This window comes from Geotrypetes seraphini, chromosome 3 (assembly GCF_902459505.1).
Source record: "Geotrypetes seraphini chromosome 3, aGeoSer1.1, whole genome shotgun sequence".
Lineage (NCBI taxonomy): Eukaryota > Metazoa > Chordata > Amphibia > Gymnophiona > Dermophiidae > Geotrypetes > Geotrypetes seraphini.
In genome coordinates, this window is record NC_047086.1 from 175,961,509 (window position 1) to 175,988,801 (window position 27,293).

General features: G+C 47.2%; 1 protein-coding gene across 8 annotated transcripts in view; it reads right to left on the reverse strand.

The window, feature by feature from the left end:
- TMEM181 (transmembrane protein 181) overlaps positions 1 to 27,293 on the reverse strand; it is a 126,391-nt gene that overhangs the window by 69,211 nt on the left and 29,887 nt on the right. For 7 of the 8 annotated variants that reach the window (XM_033937788.1, XM_033937791.1, XM_033937789.1 and 4 more), the window contains 2 exons: positions 19,439 to 19,542; positions 379 to 422 (listed from right to left, as the gene is read on the reverse strand). In XM_033937788.1, the coding sequence (XP_033793679.1) occupies positions 379 to 422; positions 19,439 to 19,542 (148 nt within the window). Of the gene's footprint in view, positions 1 to 378; positions 423 to 19,438; positions 19,543 to 21,453; positions 21,474 to 27,293 lie in introns of those variants that run through there. The other variant, XM_033937792.1, reaches the window with a different exon arrangement.

The following is a 27,293-nucleotide window of genomic DNA, read 5'->3' on the forward strand; positions in this document are numbered from 1 at the left end:
TGTGGACCCTCCCTTTTCACCCACCACACAGAAATTATGTCCGATATCTGTGTAATGAGATATTTTCATTTATTAAGTTATAAACTGCCTTCCTAGATATATACAAAGCAAAACAAAAAAAGGATAAAGTTAACACTTAATAGAATAAAACAGCTCTGAAAATAAGATAATGACACCCATCTGCCCCCTAAAGCAAAATAAGCTAGAGCACTACAGAAAAGTAAAGTAGACCTCCTACCAAAAAGTTATTTCTAAAATGTATTCAAAGCAAACCAGAAAACAATGCAACATGTGCTCGAAAAAAAGACATTTCAATACTGCTACCACTTGTGCACTGAACTCTGGGAAGACATGTGGCAACATGAAGCTAAATCTTACCTGCATTGTACGGTTCACTTTCTGTGTATAAATTACTTCTGGACCTGTAACAGACAGAATAAGAATGCAGGGTGAACTAAACATTGGATGTGTAGAACTGCATTATATAGTACTTTTAATGTATTAATTTACAGTATATACCACTAATCCTGAACAAAATCACACTAGTGCAATAACACAAAGGCGTATTTTCAAAGCACTTGGAACTTTGTAAGTCTATGCACTTTGAAAACGAGCCCCAGAACTAAATACAGTTAGAAGAGCAGTAAAAAAATAAATAAATAAAAAAGCAACAATTAGTGACTGATATTAAGCAGACAGTAAACAGCAGTAAAGTTTTGCACTTACGGCATGGTTAATTGCAAAGTTAGTGTGATAACTGTTGTGGTGTTCCCAACACCTTCACATGCGGTTATCGTACTGAGCAAAAACTGTAACCACGCAGTAAGTGTAGTGTCTGTGTGAGTGTATTTACTACTTCCTATGTATGTTTCATTATTCAGATATGATCAACATTTTCTGCAAGAGAAGTGGGGAAAGGGAGCCAAGAAAAGTTAATTTAATAAGATCTCTCAGGGTTTCCGCAGCGAGGCCTGGAAACCTGCAACAAGCAATTTAATAAGTGTCACATACATTAAAAAATATATGCCCCAAATATCTGTTAGCTGCGTCAAAACAAGAGAGCTTTCCAATGTTCCTGAAAATTGGGCTAAATTGATATTTAGGGATAACTGCAACCCAGGAGTTCTACTCCTGCCCCACTAAAAAGACTGACCACTAGACCAGCCAGGCAAGCACGTGGGAGAGGCGAGAGGGTGCTTGCAGGGAGAGAGGGCAGGCAGGCTGATCTAACAGAGAGAGAGGAAGGAGGCACATAGCAGCGCGAGAGGAGCTGAGTGCATAGAGAGAGGCGGAGGAAGGGGCGGAGAGCGTGCAGGGAGGCGGAGAAAGGGGCGGAGAGTCACGGAGAGGACGTGAAGGCGGAGAAAGGGAGCGGAGAGCATACGGAAGCGGAGGAGACAGAGAAAGGGGAGAAAAAGCAGCGGAGGACTGTAAAAGTGACGGAGGAGGCAAAGCAGGGCAGCGGAGAGGAGTGCTGAAATCACCAGAGTCGGAGGAGGAGGCGGACGGGACGCGCTGGTAACTCCGCCCACCCTCCCCGACGTCACAGCAGATCTCCCCCCCATAAAAGGGCTCGAGCCAACGAGGAGTCCTCAGCACTAGACCAGCCAGGCAAGCACGTGGGAGAGGCGAGAGGGTGCTTGCAGGGAGAGAGGGCAGGCAGGCTGATCTAACAGAGAGAGAGGAAGGAGGCACATAGCAGCGCGAGAGGAGCTGAGTGCATAGAGAGAGGCGGAGGAAGGGGCGGAGAGCGTGCAGGGAGGCGGAGAAAGGGGCGGAGAGTCACGGAGAGGACGTGAAGGCGGAGAAAGGGAGCGGAGAGCATACGGAAGCGGAGGAGACAGAGAAAGGGGAGAAAAAGCAGCGGAGGACTGTAAAAGTGACGGAGGAGGCAAAGCAGGGCAGCGGAGAGGAGTGCTGAAATCACCAGAGTCGGAGGAGGAGGCGGACGGGACGCGCTGGTAACTCCGCCCACCCTCCCCGACGTCACAGCAGATCTCCCCCCCATAAAAGGGCTCGAGCCAACGAGGAGTCCTCAGCACTAGACCAGCCAGGCAAGCACGTGGGAGAGGCGAGAGGGTGCTTGCAGGGAGAGAGGGCAGGCAGGCTGATCTAACAGAGAGAGAGGAAGGAGGCACATAGCAGCGCGAGAGGAGCTGAGTGCATAGAGAGAGGCGGAGGAAGGGGCGGAGAGCGTGCAGGGAGGCGGAGAAAGGGGCGGAGAGTCACGGAGAGGACGTGAAGGCGGAGAAAGGGAGCGGAGAGCATACGGAAGCGGAGGAGACAGAGAAAGGGGAGAAAAAGCAGCGGAGGACTGTAAAAGTGACGGAGGAGGCAAAGCAGGGCAGCGGAGAGGAGTGCTGAAATCACCAGAGTCGGAGGAGGAGGCGGACGGGACGCGCTGGTAACTCCGCCCACCCTCCCCGACGTCACAGCAGATCTCCCCCCCATAAAAGGGCTCGAGCCAACGAGGAGTCCTCAGCACTAGACCAGCCAGGCAAGCACGTGGGAGAGGCGAGAGGGTGCTTGCAGGGAGAGAGGGCAGGCAGGCTGATCTAACAGAGAGAGAGGAAGGAGGCACATAGCAGCGCGAGAGGAGCTGAGTGCATAGAGAGAGGCGGAGGAAGGGGCGGAGAGCGTGCAGGGAGGCGGAGAAAGGGGCGGAGAGTCACGGAGAGGACGTGAAGGCGGAGAAAGGGAGCGGAGAGCATACGGAAGCGGAGGAGACAGAGAAAGGGGAGAAAAAGCAGCGGAGGACTGTAAAAGTGACGGAGGAGGCAAAGCAGGGCAGCGGAGAGGAGTGCTGAAATCACCAGAGTCGGAGGAGGAGGCGGACGGGACGCGCTGGTAACTCCGCCCACCCTCCCCGACGTCACAGCAGATCTCCCCCCCATAAAAGGGCTCGAGCCAACGGCGCACGGCCGTTCGGCGCGCGGCGAAGGCGAGCGGCAAAGGCGCTCGCCTTAGCGAGAGCGCCTTTGCGAAGGGCCTCAAGAAGGGCATCAAGGAAGGGCTATCTATTTCAGCTGGTCTCTAAAATCCTACAACTAGCCAATTTACCAATCAACGTCAGTCTTTCTTCAATCTTTCCCTCTTCCAGGTCTTTCAAATTTCAACTCTCTACTCCTACCTAACTAACAAGCACACTTAACAAGTGGACCACACCAACCACTCTATCCTAACTTATCCCTCCAACCTCAACACATTCTGACATATCTATAAAAAAAAAAAAAAAAAAATTTAACATAAATAAATAAATAATTAATAATACAAAAACCTTTATATATGACAGGCAGAACTAGAGGCAGCAAGACTTCAGTCAAGACAGGCAGCTCAGTCGCCGAGAGTGCCCAGGGGATGGCTACGGTCTTCGTACAGACTGAGGGGGAGCCTGGACAGAGGACAGAGGTCTCTGTACAGACCGAGGCCATCCCCTCAAAGATGTCTTCAGCCTCCACTCAGACAGAACCAATTGATCAACCAGATGAAAGCCTTATGATAGAGCTGAGGAGTCTGAGAGAAGAGATCCAACGCTTAAGGAGCATCCGTGATGACGAGACCTTCATCGACGGAATAATCCAGGAACTGTCTCAGATCGCCGAACCAGAGCCTGACAAGACCATCCTTGAGTCACCCAGAGCTTCCAGAACTTCAGACTTGAATCCTACCGTCGGAATTCAGGAAGTCACTGGAGACGCCGATACCTGGAAGCTGGTGACTTCATCCACAGGTAAACGCAGAAAACCTAATTCTGTTTCTCTCTCTCACATACAGGGCAGCTCTACATCGACGCCACATATCCCCCTTAAGAACAGATACCAGCTGCTACAGGAAGGTCCTGACAACGAGGTACAAGAAGTGGTTGAACAGACGGTTCCGATTCCAGAGTCCACAGGTCGGCCCACCCCTAGGAAGCGCAGAGTTGTGGTCATCGGGGATTCACTGCTAAGGGGCACCGAGGGACCGATTTGTAGACCAGATCTGCAGTCAAGAGAGGTCTGCTGCTTGCCGGGGGCCAAGATCCGGGATGTAACTGCTAGCCTTGGCAGACTCATCAAGCCCCAAGATCACTTCCCTATGATTCTCATCCATGTCGGAACCAACGACACTGCCAGGGGCACCCTAGAAAGCATACCCGAAGACTTCAGAGCCCTAGGAGAGAAGCTGAGGAGGATGGATGCGCAGGTGGTCTTCTCCTCGATCCTCCCAGTGAGGGGCAAGGGCAGTGCCAGGGAGGATCGTGTCCGGAGGGTGAACGACTGGCTGCAGGAATGGTGTAGGGAGATGAACTTTGGGTTCCTGCACCACGGAGAGGCACTGCAGGGACTGCTTGGACCAGACGGGTTACACCTGACCAAGAGGGGGAAGAACGTCCTTGGACACCGTCTAGCCCGCCTACTACACAGGGCTTTAAACTAGGTAAGTTGGGGGAGGGTACGGGCTTTAAACTAGGTGAGTTGGGGGAGGGTACGGGCTACCAATACTATTTTGGAACTGAACTAAGTAAACACTGCATTGGGTCACATTACAATTCTGGGTCTAAGGGGAGTACACGTAGCAATTCTAGGTCTAGAGGGAGTACACACTGTAATTCTGGGACCAGCGAGAGTGCACACGCTGCAAATTGCACTAAAGGAGCTCAAGTAGCCCAAACGGGAATACCCCCACAGGGTACACACATTACCAAGTCTCTGATAGGAGCGCACTGCAGTTATGGGGAGTCCGGGATAGGTACAAGCTGTAGCTCTGGGTCTAGGGAGTGTAAGAGACAAGCGAAAAATACTAATGGTGGTCTAGTTGATATAGAGGGATTGTCCCCACTGAGATACAACAAGCACACAACATGGAGGGCTATGTACGTCAACGCCCACAGTCTGGGAAACAAGATCCTAGATTTGGAGACAGAAATGAGGAATGCCGACCTGGATGTGGTGGCGATATCTGAGACCTGGCTCACAGACTCCCACGCGTGGGACATGGTCATACCAGGTTACAACTTGCTTCGTCGGGACAGGGAGGGCAAAATGGGAGGTGGGGTAGCATTATATACTAAAGATGACATTAAGGTCACCAGAATCACAGATGTACAGTACACTGGGGAATCCCTTTGGGTAAATTTGGCCAGAGGGAAGGACAAATGCCTATATCTTGGCGTGGTATACAGACCCCCAAAACAACAAGAAGACCTAGATTTGGAATTAATCGGAGATATAGAGAATATCACCTTGCGGGGGGACACAGTATTGGTAGGTGACTTCAACATGCCCGATGTGGATTGGGTCACGCTTTCCTCTGCTTCCGGCAGCAGCAGGAAGCTATTAAACTCTTTGAATGGAGCAGGACTCAGGCAACTGGTAATTGAGCCAACAAGGGATCAGGCAATTTTGGACCTGGTACTTACCAACGGAGAAAGTATCACAGAGGTCTCGGTGGGTGAAACTTTGGCCTCCAGTGACCACAATATGATTTGGTTCAATCTCAGGAAAGGTTTCACGAAATCTACCACATTGACCAAGGTTCTCAAGTTCAAGGACACAAATTTCCAGGACATGGGAGACTTCGTTCACCAGGCGCTACAAACCCAAGCAGATACCGACAGCGTGGAAGAAATGTGGTCAACTTTGAAAACCACCATACAGGAAGCAACAAACCGCTATGTTAAATCAGTAAGCAAACGAAGTAGGAACAACAAGCCACAGTGGTTCTCTATGGAGATCTCAGACCTCATCAAAGAGAAGAAAAAAGCATTCATCTCTTACAAACAATCAGGGACACAGGACTCCAGAGTAGATTATCTGACCAAATCAAGAGCCGTCAAAGCGGCAGTTAGAGAGGCCAAATTCCGCATGGAGGAGTCTCTAGCAAAGAATATCCAGAAGGGAGATAAATCCTTCTTCAGGTATATTAGTGACAGGAAAAAGAACTCAGGCGGGATAGTACGACTCAGAAAACCAGACGGAGACCATGTGGAGACGGACTCGGAAAAGGCCCAACTGTTAAATGAATACTTCTGTTCAGTCTTCACCCGCGAGGTGCCGGGAATCGGCCCTCAACCACATACAAGGATTAAATCAGTAGACCCGTTTAGTAATTTCAAATTTACACCCAGCAGCGTCTACTGCGAGCTGTCAAAAATCAAGGTCAACAAGGCAATGGGGCCTGACAACCTACACCCTAGGGTACTCAGGGAGTTGGGAGATGTCTTGGCGGAACCACTATCCGCGCTCTTTAATCTCTCCCTTAGTACAGGTAACGTCCCGATGGACTGGAAGACGGCTAACGTCATTCCACTACACAAGAAAGGCTCCAGGGTGGATATGGCAAACTACAGACCAGTGAGTCTCACTTCAATAGTGAGCAAACTAATGGAAACCCTAATCAAACACCAAATGGATAGGATCATGGACGAGGAGAATCTGCGGGATCCCCGCCAACATGGATTTACTAAGGGGAGATCGTGCCAATCCAACCTGATCGGCTTCTTTGACTGGGTGACGAGGAAGCTGGATGTTGGTGAGTCCCTGGACATCGTCTATCTGGATTTCAGCAAAGCATTTGATAGCGTGCCACACCGCAGGTTGCTGAACAAGATGAGTTCTTTAGGTTTGGGCGACACTTTAACAAAATGGGTTGGGAACTGGCTTGGAGGTAGGCTTCAGAGGGTGATGGTGAATGGCACTCCCTCCGAGATGTCGGAGGTGATAAGTGGGGTGCCACAGGGCTCCGTCCTAGGCCCGATCTTGTTCAACATCTATATAAGAGACCTGACAGAAGGGCTTCGAGGTAAAATAACATTGTTTGCCGATGATGCCAAACTGTGCAATGTAGTGAGCAAAAGCACAACAGACAAAAAAGCAATGACAGACGATATGGTGCATGACTTACTGCTGCTGGAGCACTGGTCTAGGTCCTGGCAACTCAGTTTCAATGCCAAAAAATGCAAAGTCATGCACCTGGGAAGCCAGAATCCATGCAAGATCTACACCCTAAATGGCGAGATCCTGACAAGAACTGTAGCAGAAAGAGACTTGGGAGTGATTGTCAGGGAAGACATGAAGTCGGCAAACCAAGTGGAGCAAGCTTCATCCAAAGCAAGGCAAATCATAGGTTGCATACGCAGGAGTTTCATCAGCCGTAAACCTGAAGTCATTATGCCACTATATAGATCCATGGTGAGACCGCACCTGGAGTACTGTGTGCAATTCTGGAGGCCGCATTACCGCAAGGATGTGCTGAGACTGGAGTCGGTCCAGAGAATGGCCACCAGGATGGTCTCGGGACTCAGGGAGCTCCCGTACGAGGAGCGGTTGGGGAATTTGCAGCTCTACTCACTCGAGGAGCGTCGAGAGAGGGGAGACATGATCGAGACATTCAAATATCTCACGGGCCGCATCAAGGTGGAAGAAGACATCTTCTTCTTCAAGGGTCCCGCGGCAACAAGGGGGCATTCGTGGAAAATCAGGGGCGGGAAACTGCACAGTGACACTAGGAAGTTCTTCTTCACTGAAAGGGTGGTTGATCGCTGGAATAGTCTTCCACTTCGGGTTATTGAGGCCACCAGTGTGGCGGATTTTAAGGCCAGATGGGATAGACATGTGGGATCTATCCGCAAAGATAGATAGTGAGGATCACTGGGGTGGGCAGACTTGATGGGCCTTGGCCCTTATCTGCCGTCTATTTCTATGTTTCTATGTTTCTATGACCAAACAGTCAATCTGCTGCTCTGGAACATCAGATCAGTGGCATCCTGTTTATCTCATGGGAAAATCTGGGAATCCATATTGAAAGCCACTTTGGCTTATCCTTAGAACAAAATGGGAGCAATCCTCTCAAACAAAAGGAGGAACACTATGGTAAAATTATGGTCTTACCTGTTAATTTTCTTTCCTTTAGAAGCAGCAGATGAATCCAGACTAGTGGTATAGCTCACATCGACCAGCAGGTGGAGATAGAGAACTGATTAACAGTTGGCCTTAAAGCCTGGTGTTCCTTCTGTTGATTCAGTTATGCACTTTGCCCAAGCATCCCGAAAGGAGAATGAGCCGCAACAAAACTCCATTCCAGTAGAAAATGTGTCTTTCTCTTCTTAATATTATTATTTGTAGTTGGTTTTTTTTTTTTTTTTTTTTTCTTTTTTCCAGCAAAGAAATAATACACTTACCAACCATAGTCCCAACTAAACCCATCAACTAACCACCCTACACACAAACAGTGCATTTGGGGAGGGGCTCTGGATTCATCTGCTGCTTCTAAAGGAAAGAAAATTAACAGGTAAGACCATAATTTTACCTTCCATAGCAAAGCAGCAGATGAATCCAGACTAGTGGGATGTAGCAAAGCAAACTCAAACTGGGTGGGACGCCAATGCCGCCTCTGTCAGCACTGCAGCGCCAAAACTCGCCTCTGAACGGGCTGCTACATCTAACCGATAATGCTGTGAAAAAGTATTTCTCGACGACCAAGAGGCCGCCCGGCAAATCTCCTCTAAAGACATCCCCCCGGACTCCGCCCAAGATGTCGCCAAAGCCCGAGTGGAATGAGCATGAAGGTGCTCCGGTACCTTCTTCCCTGACAACACATACGCCGAAGCAATAGTGTCCTTGACCCAACGCGCAATGAACACTTTAGACGCCGCCATCCCTTTGTTTTTACCCGCGAATGTGACAAAGAGATGGTCCGACCGACGAAAATCATTCGTCACTCCCAAATAATGGAGAAGCATACGGCGTACATCTAGTAGCCGTAAAGACAAAAATCGTTTCCCCCAATCCTCCCTCCGGAAGGATGGAAGGAACAAACTCTGGTTCACATGAAAGGAAGAAATAACCTTCGGCAAGAAGGACGGCACCGTACGCACCGACACCCCAGTCTCCGAAAAACGCAAAAAGGGTTCTCTGCAAGAAAGCGCCTGCAGCTCCGATACTCGCCTTGCTGAAGCCATTGCCACCAAAAAAACTGTTTTCAGTGTGATATCTTTCAACGTGGCCGCTGACAGGGGCTCAAAAGGTGCCCCCTGCAACTTCCCAAGGACGAGTTTAAGATTCCATGTTGGACAAATTCGCTTTACCAGCGGGCGGATATGGTGAACCCCCTTGAGGAAACGGACCACGTCCGGCTGCGACGCGAGAGCCGAGCGATCCACCCGGCCCCTGTAACAGGCAATGGCCGCCACCTGAACCTTTAAAGAGTTATAGGCTAACCCTTTCTCTACGCCCTCCTGCAGGAAAGCCAGAATAGCCGGCAGAGAAGCCTTGAAGGGCGCCACTCCCTGGCGACCGCACCATGCCTCAAAAATCCTCCAGACTCTCGCATAGGAGGCTGACGTCGAAAGTTTCTTGGCTTTAAGCAGGGTGGCGATCACCCGCTCTGAATAGCCCTTCTTTTTTAGCCGTGACCGCTCAATAGCCAGGCCGTAAGACCAAAGCAGGACGGATCTTCCATCCAAATTGGACCCTGAGACAGTAAGTCCGGAGTTACCTGGAACGTTACCTGCTTGCCTACTGAAAGCTGAATCAGATCTGCGTACCACGGCCGACGCGGCCAATCCGGAGCCACCAGGATGACTCTGCCGCGAAAGCGAGAGATGCGCTGTAACACTCGACCTATCATGGGCCAAGGCGGGAACACATACAGAAGGGAATTCGGAGGCCATGGGAGAGCTAACGCGTCCACCCCCTCCGATCCCTTTTCCTTGCGTCTGCTGAAGAACCGAGGCAACTTCGCATTGTGGGACGAGGCCATGAGATCCATCTCCGGCAACCCCCACCGACGGACTAGCAGGCTGAACGCTCGAGCAGACAACTCCCACTCGCCCGGAACCAGAAGATTTCTGCTGAGAAAGTCCGCTTGCACGTTTTCGTGACCTGCAATGTGTGCCGCCGACAGAAGCGGAACATGCCTCTCCGCCCATCGAAACAAATTTCTTGCCTCTTCTGCCAACTGCGGACTCCGGGTGCCCCCCTGCCGATTGACATAGGCGACCGCCGTGATACTGTCCGAAAAGATTCTGGTCGGCTTGTCCTGAATCAGTGACTGAAAAGCTAGCAGCGCCAGTCTGACCGCTCTTAATTCCAACAAATTGATGGGCCACTGGGCCTCCTGGAAGGACCACATCCCCTGCACTGACGCCTGCAGGCACTGGGCCCCCCATCCCCGCAGACTGGCATCCGTTGTGACCACCACCCAGTCCGGCGTGGCCAACGGCATGCCCCTCCAAAGATGCAACTCTTGGAGCCACCACTGCATGCTGCGAGCTGCTCGACGACTCCATTGGAGACGCACATTGTAGTTCAGAGAAGCTGGGGACCAGCGAGAGAGCAGAGACTGTTGTAAGGGCCTCATGTGGCTCCGCGCCCAGGGGACCACCTCCAGAGTCGCCACCATGGAGCCCAGCACCTGTACATAATCCCAAACTCGAGGTCTGGCCGTTCCGAGAAGTAGGCGAATCTGAGCCTGCAATTTCTCCCCCCGGTCTCGGGGTAGAAACACTTTCCCCAGAGCCGTGTCGAACCGCACCCCCAGATGCACCAACGACTGCGACGGGGACAGAAAACTCTTGGGAAAGTTGACAATCCACCCCAACGACTGGAGGAGAGAGATCACTCGCTGAGTAACCGCCACACTCTCCTGTCTGGACGAGGCGCGGATTAACCAGTCGTCTAAGTAAGGGTGTACCCGAATCCCTTCCTTGCGTAGAAAGGCGGCTACCACCACCATGACCTTGGAAAAGGTGCGGGGAGCCGTTGCCAAGCCAAAGGGCATTGCCCGAAACTGATAATGCTGGCCTAGAATCGCAAACCGCAGATACCGCTGATGCGGAGGCCAGATCGGAATATGGAGGTACGCTTCCTTGAGATCGAGGGACGTGAGGAACTCTCCCGGTCTTACAGCCGCAATAACCGAGCACACCGTCTCCATGCGGAAATGGCGAACACTGAGAAATCTGTTGACTCTTTTGAGATCCAGCACCGGCCTGAAGGACCCCCCCCTTCTTTGGTACAATGAAGTAAAGGGAATATATACCGCTGCCTACCTCTTCCGGGGGCACCGGTACCACTGCCCCTAGCTCGAGCAGCCCCTGAAGAGTCATCCTGACCGCGTCTCCCTTGGCCGCCCCATTGCACGGGGACACCAAGAAAGAATCTACGACGGGAGAGGCGAACTCTAACTTGTACCCTTCTTGAACAATGTCCAACACCCACTGATCTGACGTGATCGTGGCCCACTCCGCCCGGAACTCCGAAAGCCGGCCCCCTAAGGGAAAGGCGGAGGGAGCCAAGTCCCCGTCATTGTGGAGTGCGAGTGGCTGGGGTACGTGATGACTGCCCTGAAGAGGGTCTCGTCGTACGAAAGGAACCCCTCTGCTGAAACCTTGGTCTCAAAGCAGAGGACGAACTAGAGGCCGATCTGAAGAAAGGCTTACCAGACCTGGCTCTCCAAACATCCCTGAAGCGCGGTCTAGACGATGAGGGCCTCACCGGGGGCCTAGCCCTATCCTCCGGTAAACGCTGAGTTTTGGTATCCCCAAAATCTTTCACCAGTTTATCTAAATCTTCTCCAAACAATAAACCCCCTTTAAAAGGGAGTCTCACCAGCCGAAGCTTAGAAGCTGCATCGGCCGCCCAATGCCGGAGCCATAAGGATCTGCGAGATACTACTGAAAGAGACATCTGTTTCGCAGACGCCCTAATAATATCATATAAGGAGTCTGCCAAATAAGCCAAGCCGGACTCCAAATCTGCCAGCTCCGAAGGGACAGAACCCCCAGACTCCATTAAATTATCAGACATTACTTGCGACCACTGCAGACATGCTCGCGCCGCATAAGAGCTGCAGATTGCGGCCTGCAAGGTAACTGCCGCTACTTCAAAGGACATTTTTAATGAAGATTCAATCTTCCTATCCTGCGCATCCTTCAACGTCACTCCCCCCTCCACCGGTAAGGTAGTCTTTTTGGTTACCGCAGCCACCAAAGCATCCACCCTGGGTAATCTAAACTTATCCAGTTCAGCCGGGTCAACCGGATACAAGAGCCGCATGGCTTTTGCCACTCTTAAACTGGCTTCTGGCGTATCCCATTGCGCCGAGATCAGTTCCTGCATGGCTTCATGCACCGGAAAAGACTTAGGTGGTCTACGTGTACCTGCCATCAGGGGATTACCTGATACCGCAGTATCTGCCTGAGAAATATTCAGCCCCTGTAAAGCCTTTGAAATTAAGGAAGAAAGTTCTTCTCTATGAAACAGACGCAGAGCGGACGGGTCATCCACTTCTTGACCCGGGGGATCCACTGCATCCCAATCCAGGACCTCCCCTTCCTCCAACGATTCCGGAAGAGAAAAAGGGGATCTAGGCAGAATATCCTCTGCTTCCGCGGTCGCGAGCCTGCGCTTCTTTGCTACCAGCGACCGCCCCGGCGACCCCACCGTGCCCTCAGCCGGTCTGCCTGTCTCACCAGGCACCACAGCCGACCTCGAGGGCACCGGAAGGGACACATCAACCACCGGCACCGGCGGGACGGGCTGCGCACCCTGTAACAAAAATGCCCGGTGCAGCAGCATAACAAATTCCGGCGAAAATGAACCAAACGGAAGGGCCGCTGACCCGCCCTGATTAGTGCCGGGGAGCGGGGCCGCGACTTCCGCTGGTGCTCCCGACTCCCCCGCCGCCGGACTCCCCACTGCCACGGAAGAGCCTCGCAGCTCTGACTCACCCTCGCGTGCCGGGGACATTTCCCTTGCCTCCCTGACCCGGGCAATAGCAAGCTCACAAGCCTGCAAAAAGGCATCTTCTGCCGGTGCAGCCTCACACTCGGCAGAGCAAAGGCCCGACGGTGTTCTGCGCGCTCCACAGCGCGAACACCGCTGACCGGCCTCCGTTGCCATCCCGCGTTCCAGCACGGCTTCTTTTTTTTTTTTCACACGCGGCGAACGCCGCCGACTCCGCCCCCAACCACCCCTACACTCGGGAACGCGACACCCAAGCCACGAGGCAGGGAAAACACTCACCAATTTGCTCCCGCGATCTCAGACACAGCTGGTAAGTGTACTGAAAGCAAATGCAAAGATTGCAAAGCTCAGCACTAGACAGGAAGTCGACTTTTTTTTTTTTTTTTTTTTTTACTGGAATGAAGAAAGAAGACTCCTGCAGGACAAACAAACCCCTCAATCACACGGAGGGGAGGGTGGAGCAGGGACCTGGGAGGGCCCAGGTGTAACTCCTAAAGCCGGCACCCCTCAGCCAGGCACCCCTGTCCTACTGAAGAGACTGAGTCTCAACAGAGGAAGTCCATCGAACACCAATATCTCCGGCAGCAGCCAGAATCCAGGAGCTAGAGGGCTAGCTCAGTCCCTGCTGGGAGATAGAGCAAAACTGAATCAACAGAAGGAACACCAGGCTTTAAGGCCAACTGTTAATCAGTTCTCTATCTCCACCTGCTGGTCGATGTGAGCTATACCACTAGTCTGGATTCATCTGCTGCTTTGCTATGGAAAATGTCGGGAATTCCAATAGCAGTGCAATTCAAGGCCCAACCCCATGTCCTCATGCCAGCTGAACCCACTGCCATTCCTGCTAGCTGTATTTGCCTGAACAGAATCCACTGAAAGGTATTCAGAATCAATCTACTTGTTGGTGCTGTAGTGAGATGCTCTAATTCATGTCTGGAAGGTTAAGTTCCCCAATTGTGAGGATTTCTGCGATATGGACCTGTTGAGTTTGTCCCCATCACCGTCCGCAACCGTCCCATGTCATTCTTTAGTGTCTATCTCAACCTCAGTCCTTCTGCACCAGCATTCTTCAATGCAAGACTTGAGGGTCAGTGGCTGTACCCATTCATACTCTGATTCTTCCCTCTCCTAAAAGAATGACACGAAGATGGTTTCCCATGGTTAACTGCAAATTCTGTCCCCATGTCATTCTCTATAAATACAGTATATTTTTATAACCTCTTTGAAGAACATAAGAACATAAGAAGTTGCCACCACTGGGTCAGGCCATTGGTCCATCGCGCCCTGCGGTCCGCTCCTGCGGCGGCCCGTCAGGTCTATGACCTGTAATGTGGTTCCTGTCCATTTCTGTAACCTACCTCTTCTTTTTATCTGTAACCCTCAATCCCCTTATCTTTTAGGAACTTGTCTAAACCTTCCTTGAAACCCTGCAAATGTGCTCTGGGCTATTACTGATTAACTGTTTAGGCCTGACCTGTAGTTTATATGCAGCTGATATCCAACTCCTGATCAACACTGACAAATCCACTGATGATGCACTTGAGATGTTCCGTTTCGATTCAGTGAATAGATGTCTACACTGTAATCATCTTAAACTTAAAACTGCTAACACACAAATACTTGTATTGACTACTATGGTACTAGTATTAATTATTTCTAGAGTGCTATCAGACGTACGCAGCACTTTACAGAGTAGTCATAATTGTCGCGATATGCCAAGGGATTTTGTGATCAAGGACTCAATAGTCCCTAAATTAATAAATAAATTAATTCGGAACCAAGGAGTCCTTTATGTTTTTTAATTCCTAACCCCCACTCACTAGTAAAGCACCCATGCCCATTTCATCATTCCCTGAGAAACTCCCCTACTTGTCCTGTTTGTCTGCTTGAATGTAAGCTCTACTGAGCAGGGACTGTCTCTTGAATGTTTAATGTATGTTTAGCAGCCCTATAAAAATGATAAGTAGTAGTACAAATGCTTCAACAAGTGAAGGTCTATAGGTTGAGGCTTATGAAGGAACTCCTACTACTACTTAATCAGGACAAAGGTCTTTAGACCAATCCCTGAGAGCTCCTCCGGTCAAGTACTCAGCAAGAGGACCTCAGGCCATAGGAATCGGACCTAGCAAAATATTCATTCTGCTGAACCAATCCATCTGCACCATCTACTGGAGGAAGAGAAATACTGGCAGGTTCCAGGGCTGCACCACCCCTTATACTAGTGTCTCTCAAACTATTTTAGATCCAGCACACTAAAATAACATAGTAACATAGTAGATGACGCCAGATAAAGACCCGAATGGTCCATCCAGTCTGCCCAACCTGATTCAATATTTTATTGTAATTTTTCTTCTTAGCTATTTCTGGGCAAGAATCCAAAGCTTTACCCGGTACTGTGCTTGGGTTCCAACTGCCAAAATCTCTGTTAAGACTTACTCCAGCCCATCTACACCCTCCCAGCCATTGAAGCCCTCCCCTGCCCATCCTCCACCAAACGGCCATACACAGACACAGACCGTGCAAGTCTGCCCAGTAACTGGCCTAGTTCAATATTTAATATTATTTGCCGATTCTAAATCTTCTGTGTTCATCCCACGCTTCTTTGAACTCAGTCACAGTTTTACTCTCCACCACCTCTCTCGGGAGCGCATTCCAGGCATCCACTACCCTCTCCGTAAAGTAGAATTTCCTAACATTGCCCCTGAATCTACCACCCCTCAACCTCAAATTATGTCCTCTGGTTTTACATTTTCCTTTCTCTGGAAAAGATTTTGTTCTACGTTAATACCCTTCAAGTATTTGAACGTCTGAATCATATCTCCCCTGTCTCTCCTCTAGGGCAGGGGTCTGCAACCTTTAAGACATAAAGAGCCACTTGGACCCGTTTTCGAAAAGAAAAAAAAACTTGGAGCCGCAAAACCATTATAAAACAAATCTAACACTGCATATATTGTTTCTTATCTTAATGCTATATACAGGATCACTAAATTGAAAATAAAATCATTTTTCCTACCTTTGCTATTTGGTGATTTCATGAGTCTCTGGTTGCACTTTCTTCTTCTGACTGTGCATCCAATCTTTCTTCCTTTCTTTCAGCCTCCTGTATGTTTCCTCTCCTCCAGACCTCATTTTCTCCCCCAACTTTTTCTTTCTGTCTCCCTGTTCCCCCTTCTTTCTGTCTCCGTGCCATCCCCCAAGCCACTCGGTTTGCTGCCACCGCAATCGGGGAACAGCCCCCAAGCCACCGCCGTCCCAAGCTTTCCCTGCAGAAGTGTTGCGCTGACCAGCATTCCGCTCCCTGACGTCCATTCTGACGTAGGAGAGGAAGTTCCGGGCCAACAAGGCATTTCTCCTCATTCCATCCAGCCTGAGCCCCATCTCTCCTTGATCCAGCATTTCCCTTCTGTGTCTGTCAGAATTACCATTCCACCTATTTTCCAGCATCACCCTTCTTTGTGTCCATCTCACCTATATCCCTATCTCACCACTTTTTCAGAATCTTCATTTGTCTCTGTCCTTATCTTTACGCCATGTTCACCATTTGCCCTTTCAATGTCTTTATCTCCCCCAACACACTTTTTCAGCATTACTTCTATGTCTCTATTTCACCTCCTCTTCATGTCCCCTCTGTATCTCTATCCTTATTCAGTAGGTCCTGCTTACCCTTTCTCTTCTTTGTGTCACTATCTCCATTTTCAGCTTTCCCCCCTTTTCCTTTGTTACTGCACCCGGTAGCCAGAATCTTTCCACCCTCCCTCCACTCCGGCCCAGCCCAGTATGAAATATTTCCTTTTGTTTCCCTCCCCTCTCTCTTTCTCTCTCTCTTCTCCTCCCTCACCCACGAGTCCTGCATCTGGCCCTCTCCCTTCTACCTGCACCTGGCAACACCCCCCTGCTCCGCGGCTCTCTTCAGCAACTCGTCAGCAGCAGTGATCAAGACAAGCTGCCGACATCGAGGCCTTCCCTCTACGAGTCCCGCCTTTGTGGAAAAAGGAAGTTGAAACAAGCGGGACTCGCAGAGGGTAGGCCCCGACGTCAGAAGCTTGTGTCGATCGCTGCTGCTGAGTTGCCGAAGAGAGCCGCGGAGCAGGGGATGTGGCCGGAAGCAGGTAGAAGGGAGAGGGAGATAGGAAGGCTGTAGATCTCCGGAGCATGACACCGACCTCGGCCAGGATGATTTCTTTTTCAGGCACCTTACAAGTCCAGCGTCGCGGCGGGAAATAGCCATGCTGAGCAGTGAGCTCAGCACTACACAGATGAAAGCCTTGCTTGCTGATTGGTCCGGCGGCACGGCGGGGCGGGGCCGCCGGACCAATCAGCAAGCAAGGCTTTCATCTGTGTATGTGCTGAGCTCACTGCTCAGCATGGCTATTTCCCGCCGCGACGCCGGACTTGTAAGCTGCATTCCTGCGTGACACACTACCGGAGCCGCAGCAAAGGTGGAAAAGAGCCGCATGCGGCTCTGGAGCCGCAGGTTGCCGACCCCCGCTCTAGGGTATACATATTCAGGGCTTCCAGTCTCTCCTCATACGTCTTCTGGCGCAAGCCTCCTATCATTTTCGTCGCCCTCCTCTGGACCGCCTCAAGTCTTCTTACGTCTTTCGCCAGATACAGTCTCCAAAACTGAACACAATACTCCAAGTGGGGCCTCACCAATGACCTGTACAGGGGCATCAACACCTTCTTCCTTCTACTGACTGCGCCTCTCTTTATACAGCCCAGCATCCTTCTGGCAGCCGCCACTGCCTTGTCACACTGTTTTTTCGCCTTTAGATCTTCGGACACTATCACCCCAAGGTCCCTCTCCCCGTCCGTGCATATCAGCTTCTCTCCTCCCAGCATATATGGTTCCTTCCTATTATTAATCCCCAAATGCATTACTCTGCATTTCTTTGCATTGAATTTTAGTTGCCAGGCATTAGACCATTCCTCTAACTTTTGCAGATCCTTTTTCATATTTTCCACTCCCTCTTCGGTGTCTACTCTGTTACAAATCTTGGTATCATCTGCAAAAAGGCACACTTTTCCTTCTAACCCTTCAGCAATGTCAAATTTTTTTTTGCGGCACATTATAATTGAAATTATAGAATTGCAAAACCAACAAAAAGTTAAATTTGCGAGTTATTTATTTAAAGTTCTTTAAGCTATGTATGGATAATTGTAACAACGGTTAAACTAAAGTAGATAGAATAGAATTGCTAATCAATGCAATGAATGAGCTTGTTTTTGAGTGCAAATTAACTCAAAACGTGGCTTGATAGTCGACAAGCAAACACGCTTTTCATCATCTACCATCTGCAGTCGTTCTCTTTTTTTATTTAATTTCTGTCAGAAATGAAAATCCAAGTTTGCAAACAGTAACAAAACCTTGATTGATTTGTTGTTCAAGTTAGGATAACTACTGCATAAAAAATAAAAATAAAATTATTTGCCTTTAATTTTCAAGGACAAATCACATCAAAGAAAGATGCTTGTCTGGGCAATTCTATCCTTACGCACGCCAATGTCCATAATGTTGACAGACTCTTGTGTATGTGACATACATGTCATCTATTCTATGTGTATACTTAGGGAATTTTTAAAAATAAAAGTAAAATTCTGGAATATCTTGAGGCACTGCCTTATACTGATGAGGCCATTGCAGAATTGTCAGTGCTCCTTGCCTCCATCTCTTCATTGGGGAACATGACCCATTCATCTGGCCTGGTCTAGCGGGACAAGGAATGTAAGTTGCCTGCATACCTGTGGCATTTAGATTCTAACATTTACCCCCAGCTCTATGGTTGATGGACACGCTAGCACCTAAATGCGCATTAGAACGCAGTAAAGCTAGTATTCTATAAAAAAAAGTACAGTGGTACCTCTGAATCCAAACTTAATCTGTTCCAGAACCCCATTCGAGTTACAAAACGTTTGAGTTCCAAGACAATTTTTCCCATTGAAAATAATAGAAACTGGATTAATCCGTTCCTTGGTCCCACAAACTCAGCAAGATCGGGCCCCCCAACCGGCAGAGACAGCAAGATCGGGCACCCCGCAGGCAGAGACAGCAAGATTGGCAACGGCAGCTGCAAGCGGTGTTCAGCCCAAAACTTCCCTCCCAGGCAGGAACAGGAAACTGCATCAGAGGGGAAGCTTTGGGCTGAGAAACACTTGCAGTTCCCGAACGTTCGGATTCCAAAGCAGCGTTCAGATTCTGGGGCAAAAATTAATTTTTAAAAAAGTTTGGATTCTAAATTGTTCGAGTTCTGGGGCATTCGAATTCCGAAGTACCACTGTAGGTGCCTACATTCCTCTATAGCAAAGGATCCTATCAGGTGCCCTGCTATAGAATTGCTACATATATGATTCAAATAAAACACATGTATGTAAGAATGACTGCCTATTACGGTAGTTATCCATTCACATGGGATATTCCCAGACCAACCAACAGAACACCTCCAACAATAGGTGCAAAGCAACAGTAGTAGACAGATTCCAATTGCTCTGCTATGAAGTTTTGGAAGTTTCTTTTCATTTGGGAGAAAGAGAATGGCACAACTGAGCCTGGAAAACTGTTCAGTAGAAAAAGTGTGGAAAAAAAACAAAACAGCATAACCCAATGAATCAGCATCTAACACTTATAAGAAGGCTGGAGCTATGCCATGAGAGCACCGTAAAGCAGAAAACAGACATACAAAATAACACAGACTGTACAAATATTAACTTACCTGCAATACCAACAAAGACTGTCAAGCTAAAACAGATGAAGAACACAACAAAGACCAGGACAAAGTGGCGTTTGGACAGGGTGTACAATCGCATAGGAGCCAACCTGTGGAGCAGAAAGAGAATTATCATCATATCAGGAACATGCATAAGAAATAATCACAGGAGACTTTCCTTGAAAACCATCTCTGCCCCCCCCCCAGCAAATTCAATTCTAAAACTGCCACACTGACATTTATAAAACTGACAAGCTAACCCGATAACACTATGGATGCCATGCCAGAGAGCCAGGAGTGCCTAACTCCTGTTCTTTAAGCTAGCCAAAGCTGGTGATACAGTGGAGGAGATAATCAGACACAAATGATAATCAGGAGGATAATGCAGAGAGAAATTCCTGCCATTACTAAAAATGGCACTTACTATGTTTCCCCAAAAATAAACCCTACCCCGATAATAAGCCATAGCATGATTTTCAGGGTAGGTCCTAATATAAGCTTGTGTAGATGAGGATGGAACTTGCAGGAATGGGGCAGGGACAGGAAAAGAACTTGCGGGGATAATACGGGAAAATGAGTTCCTGCGGGGGGATGAGGAAAAATGTGTCTCCATGTCATTCTCCAGGTCGCACATTAAGCGATATAGACGCATTATAACATTCTTAGTCTTGTTAACCATCCCCCTTTCTAATAATTCCTAGCATCCTATTTGCCTTCTTGGCCGCCACCGCACATTGGGCGGAAGGCTTCAGCGTATTGTGTACGATGACACCCAGATACTTTTCTTGAGTGCTGACTCCCAAGGTGGTCCCTAGCATCCGATAACTATGATTTGGATTATTCTTCCCAATGTGCATCACTTTGCATTTGTCCACATTAAATTTCATCTGCCATTTGGACACCCAGTCTTCCAATTTCCTAAGGTCTTCCTGCAGTTTTTTACAGTGCATGCATTTTAACAACTTTGAACAGTTTAGTGTCATCTGCAAATTTAATCACCACACTTGTAGTTCTAATTTTCAGATCATTTATAAATAAGTTAAATAGCACTGGTAGACATTTTAAGAGTATTTGGGGAAGGAAGCCACCACGCTGTGAAAAGTGGTTGATACGACAGTAAGCTGACATGTCGTTAATTGAGGGTATTTTCAGCATCTTGCTATTATAATGGATATAATATGGGTTTTCAGCATTTGACTGGACTGGAGCAGCTGAGGACTCTGTTCATGTGACGAATTTGTTTGCAGCAGGAAGAATTAGTGGCTGAGTATTTGTTTTCACCTTCTATGTTACTGAAAACTGTTCTACTTGTTGGTGACCTAGGTTTTTGAGCTTTCTCCTTAATGCCAGCCATACTTTAGTACTATTATGTTTTAAGAAATGGAGTTTATTCAGACCCATGAAGCTTAACTGAGGTCTTTTTCTCCACTTGTCTTAAATTGTGGTAGTGGTTTTTCAAAGTAGTTTAGTATGGCTTATGGGCAGAGTGAGAAAAACTCATAAGCTAAAATACATACACGCTATACCAGCTGGAACCAGTTTAGCAAGCACGTTATGTTCAAATGTGTTTTATTAATTTCCCAACTACAAAGCATGTCAACAGTCAAAAACAATCAGCAGAGTCATCCACTAAAACAGAAATTCCATCCCCATCCCCAACCCCTAGGAGTCCAGTGCCATGTCGAGAAGCATAGGGTCACTCTCACATATTCAATAATCTACTACGGGCATGAGGTGTAAGGTCCAGCCAAAAACGTTCCCAGGTCTGAGAGAATCGACGGCCCGGACCACGGGCCAGGTCTTCCACCAGTCTCCGCTCCTTAGCGAGCACGTTAAAGGCAGATTTTAGTTTTGACAATCTGCCCCTAAGTTCCCTGGAGGGTACTCTACAGTTTGTGTGCCATGAAACAGAAATAGGGGAAAAGTTAAAAAAAAAAAAAAAATTGGCCACAATCTCCTATTTATTATGTACCCGCCTCTTGGGTAACCCTCTGCCTCAACTGAGGGGCCACTCCACTTACATTTTGATACTTCACACATACATGTTGTTGGGTTGGTTCATGTTTTCCCCTTTCAGGAACAAGCAGGAAAATATGCCTGTAGACTCAAAAAAAGTTCTCTCCCCCACCTTTTTCTTTTGGCTGATTTGACTGAGTCAAACACCTCTTCTTTAGAAGCGAGACTGTCACAGAAAGAAAGATCAACACATAAAAACCCACAAGAACAAAGGCATTGCCCTTATACAGGATACCAGCGGTTGGGAGTCATTGTGCCTGACCACTACTTTTGTAACATACAGCAAATTCTTGGCAAAGGAGGCACACAGAACGACTCACCTGAAGCGTCATGTGGCCTAGACAAACTGGTTTCACAAAGGACTGACCTTTGTAATTCACCATCAAGTTGTACATGAAGATGATGCACATCTTTACATTGCTATACCCTCAATTTCCCTTAGAATGGCTTTACAGCAGAAGAAACCAGTAATAAAACAGTATGTTTGGGTTCTTTCTGTGTACTCAAAAGTCTTCTGTCTAGCTCATACTTAGGGTCAGTCTGCATGTAAACAGCATCCTTGCTCACAATGTGGCAGATTGAAACTTAAGGTGTGCTCTGTCTAGAATCAACATCACATGACAAGGATTCTCTAATTGCTCGATGGCACCAGCTCAGAAAGGGAAAGTACGGACCTGCACTCCACTAAGCAAGTTAACAGGGATTGTAACTAGGAATGCAAGAAGACTTGGACTAAAAAGCAAGGAGAAGCTACATATAGGTAGTCATGTATACTGAAGAATATCATCTTCAGCTTCAACATCCCATTAACTACTAATTTCTATGGCACTGCTAGACATATGCAGCATTGTACATTAAAATATTCAAGAGACAGTCTCTCCTCAGTAGAGCTTACAATCTAGTCAGACAAACAAGACAAAAAAAGGGTTACATAAGAATTGCTGCTGCTGGTTCAGACCAATGATCCATCCTGCCCAACAGTCCACTCATGCGGCGGCCCTCTGGTCAAAGACCAGCACCCTAACTGACACTAGCCCTACCAGCATACGTCCTTGTTCAGCAGGAACTTGTCTAACTTTGTCTTGAATCCCTGGAGTTTGTTTTCCCCTATGACAGACTCCAGAAGAGCGTTCCAGTTTTCCACCACTCTCTGGGTGAAGAAGAACTTCCTTACATTCGTACAGAATCTATCCCCTTTCAGCTTTAGAGAGTGCCCTCTCGTTCTCCCTACTCGTTCATACAGCCAACCAGAGTTTATTGATAGACTGCTTACTCCTTATCACCCCGCTAAATTTCTTTGTTCCATATTACAAAACCTTTTAGTTGTACCGTCTTTGAAATTAATTAATATGTTGAGATCTAATAATTTCGCTATTACTACCCTATGGAATTCATTGCCCAATCACTTAAGTGTGGAAACCTCAATAAAGCTAAACTCAAAACATTTTTATTTGAGGATGCTTTTAGATAAAACTGTCCTTTTTAGAACTAAATTAACTACAGTCCCTTTCCCTACCTGTTGTTTTATCCCTAAGTGTGCTTTATCTTAAATTATTGTAGTCCAGTCAGTATATGTGTTTATGTTAAAGTCTACTAACTTGATACCGTATTGTATAATATTTTAACACTAATTGGTTTTGTGTTTATGTTAAAGTCTACTAACTTGCTACCGTATTGTATAATATTTTAACACTAATCGGTTTTGTTTCTCTTAATGATTTCTCTTTTATTATTGCTGTACACCGCTTAGAAATTTGAATAAGCGGTATAAAATTTTTTTTAATAAACTTGAAACTTGAGAGGGTGCACAGCCTATCATTATCTACTAAGTGTATCCCCTTCAGTACCTTGAATGTTTCGATCATGTCCCCTCTCAATCTCCTCTGTTTGAGGGAGAAGAGGCCCAGTTTCTCTAATCTTTCGCTGTATGGCAGCTCCTCCAACCCCTTAACCATCTTAGTCGCTCTTCTCTGGACTCTTTCGAGTAGCACCGTGATCTTCTTCATGTACGGTGAGCAGTGCTGTACACAGTACTCCAGGTGAGGGCGCAGCATGGCCCAGTACAGCGGCATGATAATCTTCTCCGATCTGTTTGTGATCCTCTTCTTTATTATTCCTAGCATTCTGTTTGCCCTTTTCGCCGCCGCCACACATTGCGCGGACGGCTTCATCGACTTGTCGATCAGAACTCCCAAGTCCCTTTCCTGGGAGGTCTCTCAAGTTTCAAATTTAATAATGATTTGATTAATCGCTTAATCTAAATTCTAAGCGATGTACATATTGATAAAATTACAATGTAAGGGGGATGATACAATAAATAAGACTAACAAGACTATTGACAAGATTTGACAAAAACTAGAAACATAAGGAAAAAATGGGAAAGAATTACAATGTAAATAAAAGTTGAAGAAACATGTAGGGAAAACACATAGGGAGAGGGTAAAAGAGAGAGAGAAAAAAAAATTATTATTTTATTTAGATTAAATTGTAAAAAGAAAAGTAAAGTTAGTTCTAAGATTGAAGGATTAATTAAGAAAGGCCACTTATAATTAGTTTATGAAGGCATCTTTAAAGAGAAAAGTCTTCAGTTTACATTTAAATTTTTCCAAGTTAGTTTCTTCCCTTAAATGGCTAGGGAGAGAATTCCAGGTTTGGGGAGCCGTAACTGAAAAAATGAACTGTCGTCGAGTATTTATGATTTTAAGGGAAGGAATCGTTAACAAATGCTGTTCGACGGATCTTAATGTTCTATTGGAGGTGTAAGGGATTAATAATTTGTAGATGAAAGCTGGGGTTTTGAAAAAAAGAGATTTAAAAGTGAGCAAGCAAAGTTTATATATTATCCGGTACCAAGTACCGCCCCAGACATCTTGTATTTGTGCATGAGATTTTTGTTACCAACATGCATCACTTTACACTTGTCCACGTTGAACCTAATTTACCATGTCGCAGCCCATTCCTCGAGCCTGATTATGTCACGTTGTAGATCTTCGCAATCCCCTTGCGTCTTCACTACTCTGAATAACTTTGTATCATCCACAAATTTTATCACCTCGCTTGTCGTATCTATGTCCAGATCGTTTATGAAGATGTTGAAAAGCACAGGTCCAAGCACCAAGCCCTGCGGCACCCCGCTGGTGACACTCTTCCAGTCTGAGTATTGTCCATTTACCCCCACTCTCTGTTTCCTATGCTCCAGCCAGCCAGTTTTTAATCCATGTGAGTATTTCACCCTCTATTCCATGGCTTGCAATTTTCCGAAGTAGTCGTTCATGTGGAACCTTGTCGAACGCCTTCTGAAAGTCCAGATATACAATGTTAACCGGTTCGCTCTTGTCTATTTGCCTGTTCACTCCCTCGAAGAAGTGCAGCAAGTTTGTCAAACAAGATCTGCCTTTGCTGAAACCGTGCTGGCTGGTCCTCATCAGACCATGTCCATTAAGGTGATCAATGATGCGGTCCTTTATCAGCGTCTCTACCATCTTTCCCAGTACCAAGGTCAGACTCACCGGTCTGTAGTTTCCCGGGTCTCCCTTCGAACCTTTTTTGAAGATCAGCGTAACATTCGCCACCTTCCAGTCTTCTGGAATCTTTACCCTTTCGATTGACAGATTGGCTATCAGTTGAAGCAGTTCAACTATGGTCCCTTTCAGTTCCTTGATGACCCTCGGATGGATGCCATCCAGTCCTGGGGATTTATCACTCTTGAGCCTATCGATCTGCCTGCATACCTCTTCTAAACTGATTGTTAACCCTGTCAGTTTCACGTTTTCGCTTCCAGCATATAACCTGATGGGTTCCGGTATGCTGTGTATATCCTCTTCAGTAAATACAGATGGAAAAAACGCATTCAGTCTGTCGGCGATTGCCTTGTCCCCCTTTAGTGCTCCCTTTATTCCTTGGTCATCCAATGGCCCACCGCTTCCTTCGCGGGTCGTTTCCCTTTAATATATGGAAGGAATGGCTTGAAGTTTTCTGCCTCTTTGGCTACTTTTTCCTTGTAGTCTCTTTTGGCCCCTTTCACTGCCTTATGGCACCTGCGTTGATGTTGTTTGTGCTTGTTCCAGTTTTTGTCTGTTTTTGATCTTTTCCATTCCTTAAACTAGGTTTTTTTTGTCTCTGATCGCTTCCTTAACCTCTACAGTGAGCCACGCCGGTTCTCTATTCTTTTTCCTCTTTGATCCCTTGTTGATACGTGGTATATATAAATTTTGTGCCTTGATGACTGTATCCTTAAAAAGAGACCAAGCTTGCTCTAGTGCAGGGGTGTCCAACCTGCGGTCCAAGGGCCGCATGCAGCCCCGTGAAGTATTTTGTGCGGCCCCGGACAAGGGCCATGCGATGCAGTGTTTTCCTCTGCTTCCCCCGGGTGTTTACCGTCTTGCCAGCTCCCTCCTCTGTCTTGCTGCAGCGTTTGCACGTTTCTGTGGCCCTTGAAAAATTTTTTCGGCCAATGCGGCCCAGGGAAGCCAAAATGTTGGACACCCCTGCTCTAGTGTCTTTACAGTGTTTATCAGGTCTAGGTACTTTACAAGTGGGTGAGAGGTCTGTCTCAATAGCAGACCATAGCCTTTTCCTCCAGGAATTTGTCAAAACGTTTATTTTAAACCAGCTATATTAACTACGGTTATCATATCCTCTGGCAATGTGTTCCAAAGCTTAACCATTCTCCAAGTGAAAAAATATTTCTCCATATAATTAAAGAACTGCTTAAGGAGACTACATCAAAATTAAATGTGCTACAGAGTGAGGTTTCTAACCTGTCCCATCAAATGGCAGTGAGCAATGCTTAGGTTGAACAAATAGAGCAGAGGGTTGTGGCAATGGAGGAGGCTGCCTGTCAGAGCCATATGATAAATTGGAATTGAGGGATACCATATTGGGGATGTTACAGTTAAGCAAAAAGTTAAATTAAAATTGGGGAATGTAGTATAAGAGTAAAATATGAAATAAATATGTATTTATTCTTTATGGGGTGGGAGAAAAGGAAAAGAGAAATAAAAGAAGGGAAAAAAACAAAACCAAATGAAAAGATGTACATTGATGTATTGTTACGATATTTACTTTGTACAATTTATCAGTTTATGTTATGTATTCTTGAATATTGCTAATGAAAATGTGGTAGTTAGTGATGAAATTATTATCTGATCAATTTACATTGGAAGGAGAGACAGGGGATGAATGGAATGCTATAAGTTACGGGATGGGGGATAGTGGTTTTGCGTGTCTGTTCAATTCGTTTCCAAGTTCACATGAATTATTTCAGGGGTTGGATTAGGGTGGGAAGTGGGTTTGATGGGGGTCCTGGATGTATATAGGGGATTGTTCAATAAAGTTGCTTATGACTGGAAGGGAAATAATTTTAATTTTATTGCAAATCATTTAGGATGTCCTTAAAAATATTTTCATTGAATGTCAATGGTCTTAATCATTCTATAAAAAGGAAAAAAAAACACTCAATTTTTTTAAAACAGCAGGAGGCGGATATGTATTTCATACAGGAAATTCACCTATCTGCCATTGAATCGAAAAAGCTGGAAAGGGGGTGGATTAAGCGTAGTTTTTTTGCTCCTGCAGTGGGAAAGAAAGCTGGGGTGGCTATCCTAGTAAATAGAAAATGCTCAGCTGCATTTAGGGCTCCTTTTGCGAAGCCATGTTAGCAGTTTAATGCGCATAATAGCGCGCGCTAATTTGCCGACCGCGCTAGCTGCTACCGCCTCCTCTTGAGCAGGCGGCAGTTTTTTGGCTAGCGTGAGGGTTAGCACACGCTAAAAATGTGCGTGTGATAAAGCTGCTAACGCAGCTTCATAAAAGGAGCCCTTAGTGTATTTCTGCTGATCCTATG